The 16577-nt window shown below is 32.4% G+C and overlaps 2 protein-coding genes across 2 annotated transcripts; both read left to right on the plus strand.

Moving 5' to 3' along the window:
* The first annotated feature begins 4341 nt into the window (after positions 1-4341).
* LOC18586146 (WAT1-related protein At2g39510-like) lies at positions 4342-6390 on the plus strand. Its single transcript, XM_018129016.2, has 7 exons — positions 4342-4552; positions 4643-4705; positions 4807-4923; positions 5021-5258; positions 5405-5566; positions 5723-5874; positions 6116-6390. Exons 1-7 carry the CDS (start codon positions 4359-4361, stop codon positions 6372-6374), a joined length of 1185 nt encoding a protein of 394 aa, XP_017984505.2. The 5' UTR covers positions 4342-4358; the 3' UTR covers positions 6375-6390.
* Positions 6391-13064: 6674 nt separating this feature from the next.
* Positions 13065-15252, plus strand: LOC18586147 (WAT1-related protein At2g39510-like). Its single transcript, XM_018128765.2, has 7 exons — positions 13065-13300; positions 13391-13453; positions 13556-13672; positions 13770-14007; positions 14158-14319; positions 14480-14631; positions 14873-15252. The coding sequence occupies exons 1-7, from the start codon at positions 13107-13109 to the stop codon at positions 15129-15131; spliced, it is 1185 nt and encodes a 394-aa protein (XP_017984254.2). The 5' UTR covers positions 13065-13106; the 3' UTR covers positions 15132-15252.
* Positions 15253-16577: the final 1325 nt, after the last annotated feature.

Here is a 16577-nt window from a genome sequence, read left to right on the forward strand (position 1 = left end):
AAACCCATCTAGCCCCAAAATCTTATTATTATCATAACTACAAATTGTATCCCAAACTTCCTCAACAGTTAACCTTTTCTCAATAAAACTAGCAACTTTGTCACTCAATTTAATGAAGGGACAATGAAAATCAATCAAAGCTAACACTTGATCGTTTTTGTAAAAGTCAACGAAATATCTGACCACCTCATTTTCATTCGAATCGACTCATTAACTCTGAGATTCTCAATTTACAACTGTTGAATTTGATTAGTGTGCCTCCTTGTTGATGCCATCATATGAAAAAACCTAATGTTTCGATCCCCTTCCAACACTCATTTAACTTTAAACTTTTGCTGCCATTCTCTCTCCTCCATTTTATATAACTCCTAAAGCTTTGCTCTTTTTTCTATCACCTCTTGTCTAATCTCACCTTCCTCATTATTTTCTTACGAAATTTTATTAAGATCTTGCAACTCGGCTTCTACCCTTATAATCTTTTCCCAGATGTTTTCGAAGACTCTTCTTTGCCATTCTTTCAAAATTGGTTTAAGCCTTTTCAGTTTTCTCCATATCTCAGATTTGTCCTCATTGCCTTTTCCCCTACCGGTCTAATAATCCTTAACTACAAAATGAAAGCTTTCCTCCTCCATCTAATAATTAAAGAACTTGAAGGATTTTAGACCCCAATTGACATTCTCAAAACGAAGAATGATTGGGTTGTGGTCGAAAATGGAAATGGGTAAACACTTTTGCACCATATTAAGTTCCCTATCCAATAAGTTTACATCCACCGAGAATCGATTAAGTCGACTGAATGCTGATTTTTCTCAATTGTTACACCATGTAAACTTGTTCTCAAATAATGGTAAATCAACAACCAATCCAATCTCGTTAATAAACTGATCAAATTTGGTAGCAGCTCTTTTCACTTCTCTTTTTCGTTTCGAATTATGTTGAAGTCTCCACCCAAGACTCAGTCGATATCATTTTCAGCAATAGTTTGACACAATTCCTCCCATACCACCTAGTGCTCCCCTTCATCATTGGGGGCATAAATGTTACCAAAATCGCACTTGGTGTTTGAGCCTTTGACTTTTCCTATCAGAATCAAATAGTTCCTCTATGCAATAACCTTTTCAACTCTGAAGAACTCATCTTACCACAGACACAACAATCCCCCTAACGTCCCTTCAGATTTCATTGCTTTACCCTAGACTCTTTCCCTTTTTCATAGTTTTTCATATATCCCATCATATGGATTCTGAATTTTTGTCTCTTATACAAATACCATATTAGGCTTGCAACTACTAATAACTCTCCTTAATGCCCTATTTTTCTCCTTTCTTCTTAGTCCCTATATGTTCCATGATAGAATAATCATTATCAAGATAACACACAACTGCTAAAACATACTTGACAACGTGAGCCCAGTACCATTTAGTCTTCCTTGCTTTCAAGCTGTTTCATCACCTTTAGCACTTCTTCCCTATTAGCTTGGAAATCTAACCCAATATTGTTGCTCACATTAAGTATTGCCAGAGCTTCTCTCTAGAAGATAGTGTTCTTAAGCTTAGTATTAGAGTTCGAGACTTTTTCCTCCCTTGGGGTTTCTTTCTTCTCTTTCCCTTCACCATCACTTTAAATTATTTATCCTCCTATTCTTTTATGTTTCTTCTTGCTCATTCCTCGTAAATTTTTTCTTTCTTCAATTAATATAACCCCATCCTGATCCAGATTGATTAACCCTTCCCTGTTACCTTTATTCTTCCCCTAGCCTTTCTTTGATGTCTTAGATGATTAAAGATCCTCTTCCTACCCACTTGATGCCTTCAATTTTATTGTTTAACTTCAATTTGCCCCTAAACAGATCTTTTTTTCAACTGATCCCTTATATTTTCCTTAAGTCTTTTCTTTTCCCTTTTTTTACATTTAAGTTTGGCACCCCTTTTATTCCTTCTGTCACTTGATTTAACTAGATCAATAAGCACAATATCATTTGATAGTGTCAAGGTTAAGTCTCTTAGTTTTCTTTCCAAGACTCTTTCCTATCTTGATACTAACGAATCATCCTCCTTCTTTTGTACCTCATCCACAACCTCATTTGAAAAACCTTTCTTCACTATGGATTCCCCATTTTCCCCCACCTTCTTTCCTTGATTTTCCTTAATTACACTAGTTTTAACTCCTCTGTTCTCCAACTTAGCTTTGTAACCTCTCTTTGGCCTTATCTTATCTTTTGGGCTTGATCTAATCTCAACTTGGGTTTTATTTTTAGTACCACTAGGTCCAGCCTTATTGTCCCATATGCTTGTACGCGATCTCCCTAATTGACCAACTCTTATCCAATCACTAATTGGATCGCTTGAGCTTAACGTCCCACACCTACTCCCTTCATCAAGGCTCTGTTGAGGCTTATCAATAATAACCTTCTTTCTTTTCATATGTGGCCCAGTTGGCCTCTTAACTTCCTCTAGGCTATTCCCTTGGACATTAAGCCTGTTAACTTGACTGTAGTCGCTAGCTCCCACTCTTCCTGACACTTGTTTCAAAACATTTTTCAAGTTTCCCTCCATTTTCTCCCTTTCTGATACTAGTGAGTTTAACCCCATGCATCCTTATTTCTCATTAACATTAGACCTCTCAAGGAAAAAGGTGCCTCTTGCATTTTTTTTTCACTTTTTGTTAACTTTGTTTCCTCGAGGCTTCATCTGTAGTATTGTTTTTGTTTCCTTTACCATGTCATCTTTATAAACGGTTAGGATATGACTCATTTATGCCTCCTTCTCCTTCCTTGATTGTACCTCCCATGATCTCACTGAACCATCTTCTAAGATTTTCTCTGATCTACTCAACGCTCCCAGTGCCAATATCTCTTGTGTAACTTCCTCCATTCTGATAACTGAAGCTTTTAAAATGATCATTTTACCGTTAACAATGATCTGTGGACAAAGTGGCACCTTTCTTTTACTCATAACTTCCACCTTAATGACAGTAAAATCCAATCTGGTCTTCTTTTCTGTTGCATGGTCCACTTGAATGAACTTCTCCCAACAGTTTCCAAGTCACTCAAACATCTTCAAGTGCCACAAGTGAGTCTGTAGCTCTTTCACTTTGACTTACATTATATATCGCCGTGTTTCCCTTTCCATATCATAAGGTTGGATTTTATCAAACTAGGTCACAAAAATCTCACCGTACTGATTCAAGAGCACCTCCATAATATTTCATCGTCAAAAGTAACAATAACATTGAGACTTCTCATTGGTCTGACCAAGACCATAATCCCTTCTCTGTACAACTTACCTTCAATCTCACTACAGCTCATTTGGCTTCACAACCTTCCCATGGCACTTCGTTTGATCCACTCCACTTTCTCCTTGTTTATGTCGACCTTAACACCTTCAACCACTTTACTCCCCTGTCCTTCAATCCTGACAATGGAATAACCATTTGTTAACCCCTTATTCTCTCTGTTCTCCACCACATCTCTATACGATTTTGTCCTTTTATCATGCTTCGTTTCCTAATTCCTTTGTTGAGCTCTACCATTACCCCTAACTTCCTCCTTGGGTTTGCCGGTTTCTTAAATGATAAAAAATCTTCCATCAAGCTTTATATTTTGGCCAAAGCAAATTGCTCTATTAAGCTCTTTCACCATACGGTACCAGACAAAGGCGTAGCGTGTGAATTTTCTTCTTTGTTGGTTTGGTATAAAGAGGCCCGCGACAACTCCAAATTGGTCAAAGAACTCCTTTAACTCCCTCCAATGGACCTTCATGCTCACATTATTACCATAAGTAGGAAACACCTTACTCCATTTCTAGATATCAAACTTTCCTTCTTTATTTGCCTTGGCCTCCACCCTTCTCTCCACCTCCTTAGCATTCCCACTCAAACCTATCCTACCGTGATCCCACCAATTTCCTACTCTCACTTGTGCACTCCCTCTTCGTCTATCTCTCCCTACTTCTCTCTCTAGGATGCTCATTCTCACTCTAACTTACTCTTCAGTAACCATAACAATGAATACATAGAAGTACATACCTAACCTTCATTTCAAACAATTTACCCCACATTAACTTAATTAATGCATGAACTTTATTATATATGGTACTAACAAATTACAACCACTAAACTTTAGATATTTACTAATGAAATTGTTAAATTTTAATTAATTAATCTGTTAATATTTAATACTTTTGGAATTTATGGGAAAAAAATGTAGACTTTGGAAGGCCATGCAGAAGTTGTAATTTTCACGTGCAAAAGTAAAAAGTAACGTGTATATAAGTATGTGCTTTTTTGCTTAATTCTGCACAGGGATCTCTTTCATTTTTTTTTTTGTCATTGATTGGAAAGACAGAAATAAGCTGTCCATGGAGGCCTCAGCTAGCATGTACAATAAAGCTATGCCATATTTGGCAATGGTTTTTATGAGGTTTGGCTCTGCAGGCATGCCCATAGTTGCCAAGTTTGCTCTTAATAGGGGCATGAGCCAACATGTCTTGGTAGTTTACCGGTTTGCCATCGCCACTCTTGTCTTTGCTCCTTTCGCCATTGTTTTCGATAGGTCTGATTTCTCTGTATATATCTCTTCTTGAGTTTTATCAATGAGTTTGGAATCTGCCCAGATTGATGAAAACTGTGGATTTTTTAACAGGAAAGTAAGGCCAAAGATGACCTTCTCTGTATTTGTTCAGATATTGCTGCTGGGCTTATTGGAGTAAGGAGCTTCACCATCCAGCAAAAATTTTATAATAATCAACAAAGTTTGTTTTATGTTTTGCTCTGTCTTAACCAGGAAACATTTGCTCTTCTCTGCAGGCCAACAATTGATCAGAACTTATACTATACAGGGATAAAGTACACAACAGCAACTGTTGCAACTGCCTTGTGCAATGTTCTTCCTGCTTTTGTATTTTTGCTAGCTTGGGCTTGTAGGTATATATATCTTTACTGTCTAGCTACCTACGTAAGTCGATGAATTGCAAGGATGATGACGTGGATGGTGGAGTTAACTTGTGAAGAAATTTTGCAGGCTTGAGAAGGTTGATATGAGGAAACTGCATTGCCAGGCAAAGATTTTGGGGACCCTTGGGACTGTTGGAGGAGCAATGATTATGACTTTAGTTAATGGGCCAATATTGCCTTTGCCATGGACAAAAGTTAAAAATGAGCACCAATCTACAGTTTCTGCAACCAAGGATGATCCCTTAAAGGGTGCTCTCATGATCCTTGCAGGCTGTGTCTGCTGGGCTTGTTTTGTCATTCTTCAAGTATTCCTCCTCAACTCTTTTTCTTTGGCTTTGATGTATTAGTATCAATATCGAAGTTGTTGGCTTGCTACAAGAAGAAGAGAAGAGTAGCAGCAGGATTTTATCATTCATAATCAGTAAGAGATTACCATGGTTTGTTTCTACAGGCGATTACGCTAAAATCCTACCCTGCTGAGCTCTCCCTAACAACTTTAGTTTGCTTCATGGGCGCAATTGAAGGTACCATTGTTGCCCTGGTAATGGAAGGGGGCAATGCTGCAGCTTGGTCCATACACTGGGATTCTAAACTCTTTGCTGCAGCTTACAGTGTCAGGCATTCTTAACTCAACCAACCACCGTTGTTGTTTGGACCTCGATTACCTTTTCTTGTTTGTTCTGGCTCAAGCCAATGACTGCTTGTGGAAAATTAAGGCTTCATATTTCATACTCTTGCAAAAGGTATACTGATATCTGTCCATGTGCAGGGAGTTATCTGTTCTGGGGTTGCTTACTATGTAGGAGCAATGGTAATACAAGCCAAGGGACCTGTTTTCTTTGCTGCTTTTAACCCTCTAACCATGGTCATCGTCGCCATTATGAGCTCCTTTATCTTTTCTGAGATAATGTATTTAGGAAGGTGCATATCGTATTATCTTCCTTCTTTTCCTGAAACACTTGGAAAGAACTAGCTTTCATGTCATCTGCATGCAGTGACTGACATTGATTCATTAAATTTAATACTAATACTAAACATCTGGGGACGTCATTTGCACAATGGACTGTGCACTAACATCTATACATTTAATTATGCAGACACCTCGATAGTTTCAGTGATTTTTTAACTAACATTTAGGCCAACTTCATTGCAAACTTTGCAGGGTTATTGGAGTAATTGTCATTGTTGTTGGACTCTACCTAGTTTTGTGGGGCAAGAGCAAGGATCAGCATTCATCAGATTCGGACAGCAACAAGGCGGCAGCTGCTCCAAGGAGTGGTGAGCAAATGGCCACCATCGGTAATGAAACAGCAGCAGTGACTTCCAATCAAGACTTTGTTCTTTTAGATGTAAGTAGCAGTGCTTCGGCTGCTGCTGATGATGAATCTGTTAAAGAGAAGAACCAAAAACAAATACCATAAGAATATTCTGATTAAGCTTATTTAGATTTGATTTATCGGTTGTTATTCAAAGTTGTATTTTTTTTTTGACTTACAGACTTGTTACATGTATTATTAAAAAATAAAATAAATTTAAGAAAAAAAGAAAAAATAATAATAATTCTCCCATGCTTGTGGTTTTCTGATGTGGATTTCCCATACAAAATATTGAACCACCCATAATGAAATGAGTCGTAAGGAGCACGCAAAGAGAGGTAGAGTTGACAATGGAAAGTCCAAGTAAAACTGCTTTTGTTGGGTTCTTGCTTATCCCCCCCAGCTGGGTATCATTATACATTAATAGCTTTATCGAGTGCAAAAAACAGTAGTTTTCCCTTATAGGAAAGAAATCTATAAATTTACATATACTGCAAAGATGCTTTTTCTCTTTTTTCTCTTGCGAAAATTTACATTCTTCTAATAAATTTATACGATTATAACTTACGTTTTGTTTATAATTAGAAAAAAATTCGATCCTGTAAATATATGAAAAAAATATAAAAAAAATAATAAAAGGTACTGGACCAAAGCTTATGTTCGACACTCATCTTGAATCTAAGAAACATAGATTAGGACAGTCTTAAAAAAACTTTATTTTTCTTTAAGCTATTACTTAAATGCTTTCAATTAAGTGTAGTTGGAAGTTTGGACAGTTAGGAATTCTAATTATTTATATAGTTTCCTTAAGGATAATTAAATTCAATCCTTTAAATATATGAAAAAAATTATAAAAAGTAATTTTATTTTCTTTTAATTTATTATCAAAGTACTTTTTAACAATTCAACCGTTACTAAATTCTGATAAGATCATGTTGACATAATACATCACATTCATTGTTTTCTTGTTTTACTCAATGCTCTTGATTAACTTAACCATCATGAACCTCAGATAAAAATCAAACCAGTGCAGCATATTGACAAGTTTCACTCTTTTTTTTTATTATTATCAGAATACTCTTCATCAATTTAAATATAATGAAAATACGACAAAAAAATCAAGCAAAAACACTAGATCATATCAACAGGATTTTTTTTCTACAAGTTCAACATAATCCTTAACTGTCCAAGTCATCTCTAAAATTCATATATTATTTTCTTCTAATTTCAAAGATAAATTATCGTGTAATAACTGAACACTCCACAAAACCTACAAGCACCAAACTCAAGGTTTTAAGACATAACAAATATCACATACTCATAAGTAGGGGTGAGCAAAACCAATTCAGACCAATTACCCATTCAAATTAAATACGATTTAGATAAAACGATTCGGTTTAATTGATCCATTGGATTAATTAGTCTAAAATATTTTATCCAATTGCTCCAACAACTTTTCTGTCTGCATGCAGGGAGTAGTCTGTTCTGGAGTTGCTTATTATCTTCAAGCAGTGATAATGAAAGCTAGGGGACCTGTTTTTGTGACTGCTTTTAATCCTCTAACCATGGTTATTGTTGCAATTTTGGGCTCCTTTGTTTTATCTGAAGTATTGTACTTAGGAAGGTACATGTCAGTCCCTCTTCTCCAATATACTCCTTTGCATACTGCTATAGAAAATGTTGAAAAGCTTCACAATTTTCCAATTATGTGCTAAACCACACCACCTTGCTGTAAATTTGTAGGGTCATTGGAGCAATTCTAATTGTCACTGGCCTCTATCTGGTTTAGTGGGGTAAGAGCAAGGATCAACCTTCATCAAACCTGGATGTCGATATGGAACCATCTAGTGATCAGAAAATGACTGCCATGGATGAGATAACACTGGGTCCAAATCAAGACTTTGTTGTCCTGGATGTAACCAGCAACAGAGTGACTCCTACTGATGAATCTGTTTGAAGGGAAACCCAATACAAGTATCATAACAGAAAAACCTGCTGAGAATCTGAGTTTTTTCATAGATGGAATTAGTTCTATGCAACCTATACTCCTTTCAAGAATGTGTTCTTTGTTTTTGTCCTTTCTAATAGAATTGGTTATAGAGATTAAGCGAAAGCAACATCTGTCTTGAAATGAATCTACATTTGAGGCCAGGATTAGGGATGTCAACGAGTCGAGTACCCTATAATTTCGAGGCACTCGAACCCTAACCCTATTAACTACCCGAATAATTTTAAAATTACTATCTTAACCCTAACCCTATTATATTTTTACTACCCTATAATTACCCTAACCCATTTAAAAACCTGATTAGATTAAAAAAATTATTAAAATCTTCTTCATAGGTACCCAATTACCTAGACCCGTATACATATACAATAATATTTATCTACGTGTTTTATAAAATTAACTGCTAATTAAATTAATAAAAATAAAAATAATAAAATTTAAATTTAAATAATCAAAAACAAAGATCTTAAACATAAACTTAAATAACTAAAAATAAATATCCACACAACGATATAAACTTAAATAACTATACATAAATATCCAAATAAAAACATAAACTTAAATAACTAAACACAAATATCCAAACAAATAACATAAACTTAAATAACAAAAAAATATAATTTTTATAAGTTATAATTTTTATAATGTTAACACAAAATAAAACATAAATATATTTATATTTAAAGTATATATACAAAAGTATTATAGTGTATATACAAAATAGTAATTTTATTCTTTATAAATGAACCCAATGTATATAAAGTATAGATATTAAAAGACATTACAATTTAATTAATAATCATAATTTTATTAATTAATTTAATTAATTATATGAATTGGTCCCTAGTTACATGAAATTTTAAAAAAATTGCTAAGTTTCAAAACTATTCTAATCTCACAACTTCTTTTTAAATAATTAAGTTTGTATATTATAAATTTATATAAACAAAGGTATATATATTATTTAGTAATTAATTTATATAATAGTAATTATATTCTTTATAAATGAACATAATAGATAATATAAAGTGTATGTGTTAAAAGACATTACAAGTTATATACTATAAAGTGTATATATATGTGTGTGTGTGTGTGTGTGTGTGTGTGTGTGTGTGTGTGTGTGTATTACAATTAATAATTTTATAAGTTATAATTTTTATAATGTTAACACAAAATAAAAAATAAATATATTTATATTTAAAGTATATATATACTAAAAGTATTAGTATATATATATTATAGTAATTATATTTCTTATAATATTACTCACTATATATAATATATATTTAAAACCATTTAAAGTTAATTAATAATCATAGTTTAATGAATTAATTTAATTAACTATATGAGTTTGTCTTTAATTACATGAAATTAAAAAAATAGTTAGATTCCAAAACTATTCTAAACTCAAAGACTCTCTTTAAGTATATATATTATAAGTTATAATTTTTGTAATCTTAACCCAAAATAAAAAGTAAATACATTTTTATTAAAAATGTATATAATAGTAATTATATTCTTTTATAATATGATATGATATTCATATTATTTAAACATAATTAATAATCTAATAATATTTTATTTATATATATTCATATCATCACATTAGTAATTTAACTAACTATATTTTTAATATATTTATCAACATTTAACAAAAGAAACTATTGGTCAAGATGATACAGATTTTTGGTGTCTTTCTTCGGTTTGAATCCAATCAGCATCAGTTTTATTTAATTATTTAAATAATAAAAAAATATATAAACAGTAGTTATAAACGGGTTTGGGGCGGGTACCCCCGTTGACATCCCTAGCCAAGATTAATGCTTCCTTTGTGTGTATCTTGACTTTAAATTCCATTGGAAGAGCTTATATATCAGGAACAGGAGTCAAAAACTGAACTAAATTATTGGCAAAGTGTTCATCATGAGATATTGTTTGTGGTATTTGACTTCTCAATGTGGAATGATACCTATCTAGTAACTGGACAAGAGAAAAAAAAAAAAAAAGAAGAAAAAACACTAGTCAGAAATACTTAGAAACCTTGTCATCAACACACAAAAAAGGCTATAAATGTGATATCTGATTCAGATAGTAAGACTTGTGGGAGACCTCCTGACCAAGACAAATAAGCCTAAATTGACAGATTTCATATCTTTATTATACTAATGCTTGATGAGACAAAACACTTTATGTCATCAACAAGCACAAAAATTTCATTTTTTTTCCCCAACTCAGCAGTACTATTAAATTTTGATGACACGACTTGCCACATAGTAATAATTTACCTAAAGTTTTAATCTCAGCAGTCACTTGTTTTTAACTTTACACTACAAAACAAGACATAAAGATGAGTATTTGATAATGGATAAGACGTAAATTCATTTTTGATTCTAGTCCATCTCTTTCAAGTAAAATTAAAGCATTTTATAAATAGGTTCAGATCGGATTTTGAAATGAATTTTTTGTATTATTTTTAATTAAATAAATAAGATTGAATTTTTAATCGAATTCAAATAAATATGAGTATTAGATTTTATAAATGAGATCAATTAAGGATACTAAGAGAGTTATTATGTAATTCTTGATAGTGGTTGATCTTGTGGACAACCGGATCTTCTTGTTTTATTTTGCTTACATGTATGACTAGTTATAACATCTGACGTTTTACATAACTACTATAATCGGGTATAATTTATTTTTTTAAAAAAAAAATTATAATAATTTCAAAATTAACAAGTATCTTATTTATTATTATTTCTGATCAGGATTTCTAACATATGCTGTAATAAAGTTCTTAATATTGTTTTTTAATCCGTGAGGGTGATATGAGATATATGAAATAGTAGTAAAAGATGTTACCTTCTTATTAGGTTACCTAAAATTGAAAAAATTTTACATAAAATTATGATGTTGTTTAGCAGGAGAAATAAGATAATTGTCTAAAAAATGAAAAATGAAATAAACTTTCCATTGCGTGACTCAATCAATGAATTTGGGTTGGAATTGTCTTTATCAGGACACCCAAGATTTCCCAATGTGAGTGCTTTGAGAAACACTAACAAAATCAGTATCTTCTTTTGTGGATATGTAGAAAGGTGATGTGTCTGCGGTCAGCCAAAATATGATAACACTTTGTAAAGACTACCGTGCCAATGACAAAACAACAGTGAAAAAACCACCCACCCCTTCCCTGGAAAATGCCTGCCAATCTCCGAAGCCAAAGCATATAGAAAAAAATATGAAAGAAACAAAGTTATGTATGGCTGGTGGGGGATTCAAAATTTTACATGAAGAACGATTAAAGAATAATTTTTTAAAATTATGAATTTATATATTTTAAATTATATATAATAAAAAACTAAAAATTGATAAAACTGTCACCACTTTCACTCTCTCACAGTTTATAGTCACTGTGTATGGTGAATATGAGTCTTATTCCAGAACATGTTGAAACCCTTTTCTTCTCAGTCTCCCAAGGGCTTGATAATAATACCAAATCCCACCACCAAGTTGCCACTTGGTAGACAGTATAAAGTAGTTTGGTGCTATGGTGTCCCTTTCTCCTAGTTTTCCCTCCATTTTTGTCAAGCAGAGACATATGTTGGTGCTTCATATATTTTATGTGGAAAAGGACTGCTGCTTTTGATGTTAGGTGACGTCCAGGCATTTCTCCTAGAGTTGGTAATTTTTAGTGGGAAATAATTTTTTTTAAAAGAAAATTGCCTACTTTTAAAGTGAATATTCTTTTGATGGGAATAAGAATCTTAAAAGTTACTAATTAGAGGAGTATCGTAACATACCTGAACATTTAATTTAATAAATATTTCAAGTATTTTTAATTAAAAATTTTGGTCTAAATTTTAATAGAATAAAGATAAAAATTAATGATCTTTTGAAAGTACTAATTAAATACTTCAAGAATAATTAATTATGATTTATTTTAATTTTCAACAAATTGATATTTATTTAGGTAATGAAACAATGAGTCCTTCAATATATTTCCACCTTGTAGACAAATCTTCCTTATCTATTTCATAAATTTGTGAAGTCATACTCATCATCAGACAAATAGTTAGGCAATATTTTTAGTTCTATAATAATTTTACTATATGATTTATATATATACTTATATATACAATATATTTCTAAAATTTCAATAATAACATCTACTGCTATTGAAGGTTATTGTTGATGTTAATATTTAAATATTTTATTAATATGATTTTAGTAGAGAAATTATTAATATATATATATATATATATAAATAGGTATGACAATTAGTCGGCAATGGGAAATGAAAAATGGAAATATTTTCCATAGGGTGCAACAGAAATTAATACCCCACATCAAACTAAACTTCAATAATTAATCCCATTCAATGGGCAAAAAGAAATAAAGTTAAATTTGACATCCAAAAAATAATCCTTTATGGTACCAATTCAAAATATATTTGAGCTGAATTTAATAAAAAATTAAATTCATAAAGGACCTAACTGTTGATTTCAAACAAATTACCCCGCCAAAGATTAAGTTAACTCAATTATGCATGAACTTTATTATATATGGTACTAAAAAATTTCAACCACTAAACTTTAGATATTTACTAATGATATTGTTAAAAATTTTAATTAACTAATCTGTTAATATTTAATAATTATGGAATTTATGGGGAACAAATATAGAATTTAGAAGGCCATGCAGTTGTAATTTTTACATGCAAAAGTACAAAGTAATGAGTATATAAGTATGTGCTTCTTCTGCTTCATTCTGCACAGAGTTCTCTTTCATTTATATCTGTCATTGATTGGAAAGAGAGAAATAAGTTGTCCATGGAGTCCTCAGGTAGCATGTACAATAAAGCTATGCCATATTTGGCAATGGTTTTTATGAGATTTGGCTCTGCAGGCATGCCCATAGTTGCCAAGTTTGCTCTTAATAGGGGCATGAGCCAACATGTCTTGGTAGTTTACCGGTTTGCCATCGCCACTCTTGTCCTTGCTCCTTTCGCCATTGTTTTCGATAGGTTTGGTTTCTCTGTATATATCTCTTCTTGAGTTTTATCAATGAGTTTGAAATCTGCCCTGATTGATGAAACCAGTGGATTTTTTAACAGGAAAGTAAGGCCAAAGATGACCTTCTCTATATTTGTTCAGATATTGCTGCTGGGCTTATTGGAGTAAGGAGCTTCACCATCGAGCCAAAAATTTTATAATAATCAACAAAGTTTGCTTTATGTTTTGCTCTGTCTTAGCCAGGAAACATTTGCTCTTCTCTGCAGGCCAACAATTGATCAGAACTTATACTATACAGGGATAAAGTACACAACAGCAACTGTTGCAACTGCCTTGTGCAATGTTCTTCCTGCTTTTGTATTTTTGCTAGCTTGGGCCTGTAGGTATATATGTCTTTACTCTCTAGCTACCTACGTAAGTCGATGAATTGCAAGGATGATGACGTGGATGGTGGAGTTAACTTGTGAAGAATTTTTGCAGGCTTGAGAAGGTTGATATGAGGAAACTAAATTGCCAGGCAAAGATTTTGGGGACCATTGGGACTGTTGGAGGAGCAATGATTATGACTTTAGTTAATGGGCCAATATTGCCTTTGCCATGGACAAAAGTTACAAATGAGCACCAATCTACAGTTTCTGCAACCAAGGATGATCCCTTAAAGGGTGCTCTCATGATCCTTGCAGGCTGTGTCTGCTGGGCTTGTTTTGTCATTCTTCAAGTAAGTATTCCTTCTCAACTCTTTTTCTTTGGCTTTGATGTATTAGTATCAATATCGAAGTTGTTGGCTTGCTACAAGAAGAAGAGAAGAGTAGCAGCCGGATTTTATCATTTATAATCAGTAAGAGATTACCATGGTTTGTTTCTACAGGCGATTACGCTAAAATCATACCCTGCTGAGCTCTCCCTAACAACTTTAGTTTGCTTCATGGGCGCAATTGAAGGTACCATTGTTGCCCTGATAATGGAAGGGGGCAATGCTGCAGCTTGGTCCATACACTGGGATTCTAAACTCTTTGCTGCAGTTTACAGTGTAAGAAATTCTTAACTCAACCAACCACCACTGTTGTTTGGACCTGAATTAACCCCTTTTTTTTGTTTGTTCTGGCTCAAGTCAATGACTACTTGTGGAAAATTAAGGCTTCATATTTCGTACTCTTGCAAAAAGTATACTGATATCTGTCCATGTGCAGGGAGTTATCTGTTCTGGGGTTGCTTACTATGTAGGAGCAATGGTAATACAAGCCAAGGGACCAGTTTTCTATGCTGCTTTTAACCCTCTAACCATGGTTATCGTCGCCATTATGAGCTCCTTCATCTTTTCCGAGATAATGTATTTAGGAAGGTGCATATCTTATTATCTTCCTTCTTTTCCTGAAACACTTAGAAAGAACTAGCTTTCATGTCATCTGCATGCAGTGACTTACATTGATTCATTAAATTTAATAATAACACCAAACATCTGGGGATGTCATTTGCACAATGGACTGTGCACTAACATCTATACATTTAATTATGCAGACACCTTAATAGTTTAAGTGATTTTTTAACTAACATTTAGGCCAACTTCATTGCAAACTTTGCAGGGTTATTGGAGCAATTGTCATTGTTGTTGGACTCTACCTAGTTTTGTGGGGTAAGAACAAGGATCAGCATTCATCAGATTCGGACAGCAACGAGGAGGCAGCCGCTCCAAGGAGTGGTGAGCAAATGGCCGCCATCGGTACTGAAACAGCAGTAGTGACTTCCAATCAAGACTTTGTTCTTTTAGATGTAATTAGCAGAGCTGCGGCTGCTGCTGATGATGAATCTGTTAAAGAGAAAAACCAAAAACAAATACCATAAGAATATTCTGATTAAGCTTATTTAGACTTGATTTATCGGTTGTTATTCAAAGTTGTATGTTTTTCTTAGACTTTTAGATTTGTTACATGTATTAAAAAATAAAAAAATAAGAAAAAAAAAAGAAAATAATAATTATTCTCTCATGCTCGTGGTTTCTGATGTGGATTTCCAATACAAAATATTGAACTACCTATTATGAAATGAGTCCTAAGGAGCACGCAAAGAGAGGCAGAGTAGACAATGCAAAGTCCAAGTAAAACTGCTTTTGTTGGGTTCTTGCTCATTCCCCCCAGCTGGGCATCATTATCCATTAATAACTTCTTTAAGTGCAAAAAACAGTGCTTCACTTTATAAGAAAGAAATCTACAAATAGCATAAGCCAAAAAAAAATAATATAAACATATTCTGCAAAGATGTTTTTTTTCATCTTCTTTTACAAAATTACTTTCTTCTATCAAAATTTTACGATTATAACTTATGTTTTGCTTGTGATTATAAAAAAATTTCATTTTTGAAATATATGAAAAAAATTATAAAAAATTATTGAAGCTACGACACCAATACTTATATTAGACACTCATCTCATATATAAGAAACAAAAATTAGGGCAACTATTACTTATAAAAAAACTTTATTTTTCCTAAGCTACTTATAGTACTGAATTTAAGATTTTGAACGATGGATGATTAAAAGGTTATTATATAAATAATCATATTATATATCTAGTCTTATACCTATAATAATAAAAGAATTAAAAATTTATGAAAGCGACCGCCACTGCCTACGGCTTCCTTAACTAGGGGTGGAAGGTGGTATTATCATGGCCTTTTAAAATTTTTAAAAATTTTTAATTATTATTATATATATATATTTTTAATAATCTTGAAGAGTAGTATATTTATGGAGGTTGTGGCCCCCTTAAAAATTTTGAAATATTTTATTTATTATATATTTTTAATGCTCTTCAAAATAATTTTTTATTTAATAATTAATATAAATAATAAATAATAAAATAACTCTACAAACCCTATTCAATATTATCCTAATTTAAGTTTATTCATGCCTTTCTCTCCCTCTCCCTCTCTTTCTTTTACTTTTTCTCTTCTTTTTTTGTTCTTTTATTTTATTTACTCATTCTTATACAATTAACTACTGAAACACATTTCATTCTTTAAAAGATAGATTTATGATCTAGTGAACTTCGATAAGGTAATTTTTTTTCTATTTATATTATTTAACTATTATACGAAACTCTATATATCATGTTTAACTACTTATATTTTATATATTATATTTTATGAATTTAGAAAACATTATCGAGCACAACTATTTTGTAAGTTTTTCTTTTTTATACAGAATTATTTTCTATTATGAATTTTTTTTTATTGTTTAAATGCAATGTATTAATTTTAAAAATTTTTAATGTTTACTCCTTTTCATCTTCAA

The sequence above is a fragment of the Theobroma cacao genome, chromosome 10 (genome assembly GCF_053813885.1).
Source record: "Theobroma cacao isolate CCN51 chromosome 10, ASM5381388v1, whole genome shotgun sequence".
Taxonomy (NCBI): Eukaryota; Viridiplantae; Streptophyta; class Magnoliopsida; order Malvales; family Malvaceae; genus Theobroma; species Theobroma cacao.

What these genes read in the sequence shown, in the direction of transcription:
- LOC18586146 (XM_018129016.2), top strand. Translation starts at nt 4,359, where the DNA reads ATGGAGGCCTCAGCTAGCATGTACAATAAAGCTATGCCATATTTGGCA. An exon ending in TTGCTAGCTTGGGCTTGTAG is followed by an intron (nt 4,924 to 5,020) that starts GTATATATATCT and finishes GAAATTTTGCAG; the next exon opens with GCTTGAGAAGGTTGATATGA. An exon ending in CTTGTTTTGTCATTCTTCAA is followed by an intron (nt 5,259 to 5,404) that starts GTATTCCTCCTC and finishes TTGTTTCTACAG; the next exon opens with GCGATTACGCTAAAATCCTA.
- LOC18586147 (XM_018128765.2), top strand. Translation starts at nt 13,107, where the DNA reads ATGGAGTCCTCAGGTAGCATGTACAATAAAGCTATGCCATATTTGGCA. An exon ending in TTGCTAGCTTGGGCCTGTAG is followed by an intron (nt 13,673 to 13,769) that starts GTATATATGTCT and finishes GAATTTTTGCAG; the next exon opens with GCTTGAGAAGGTTGATATGA. An exon ending in TCTTTGCTGCAGTTTACAGT is followed by an intron (nt 14,320 to 14,479) that starts GTAAGAAATTCT and finishes GTCCATGTGCAG; the next exon opens with GGAGTTATCTGTTCTGGGGT.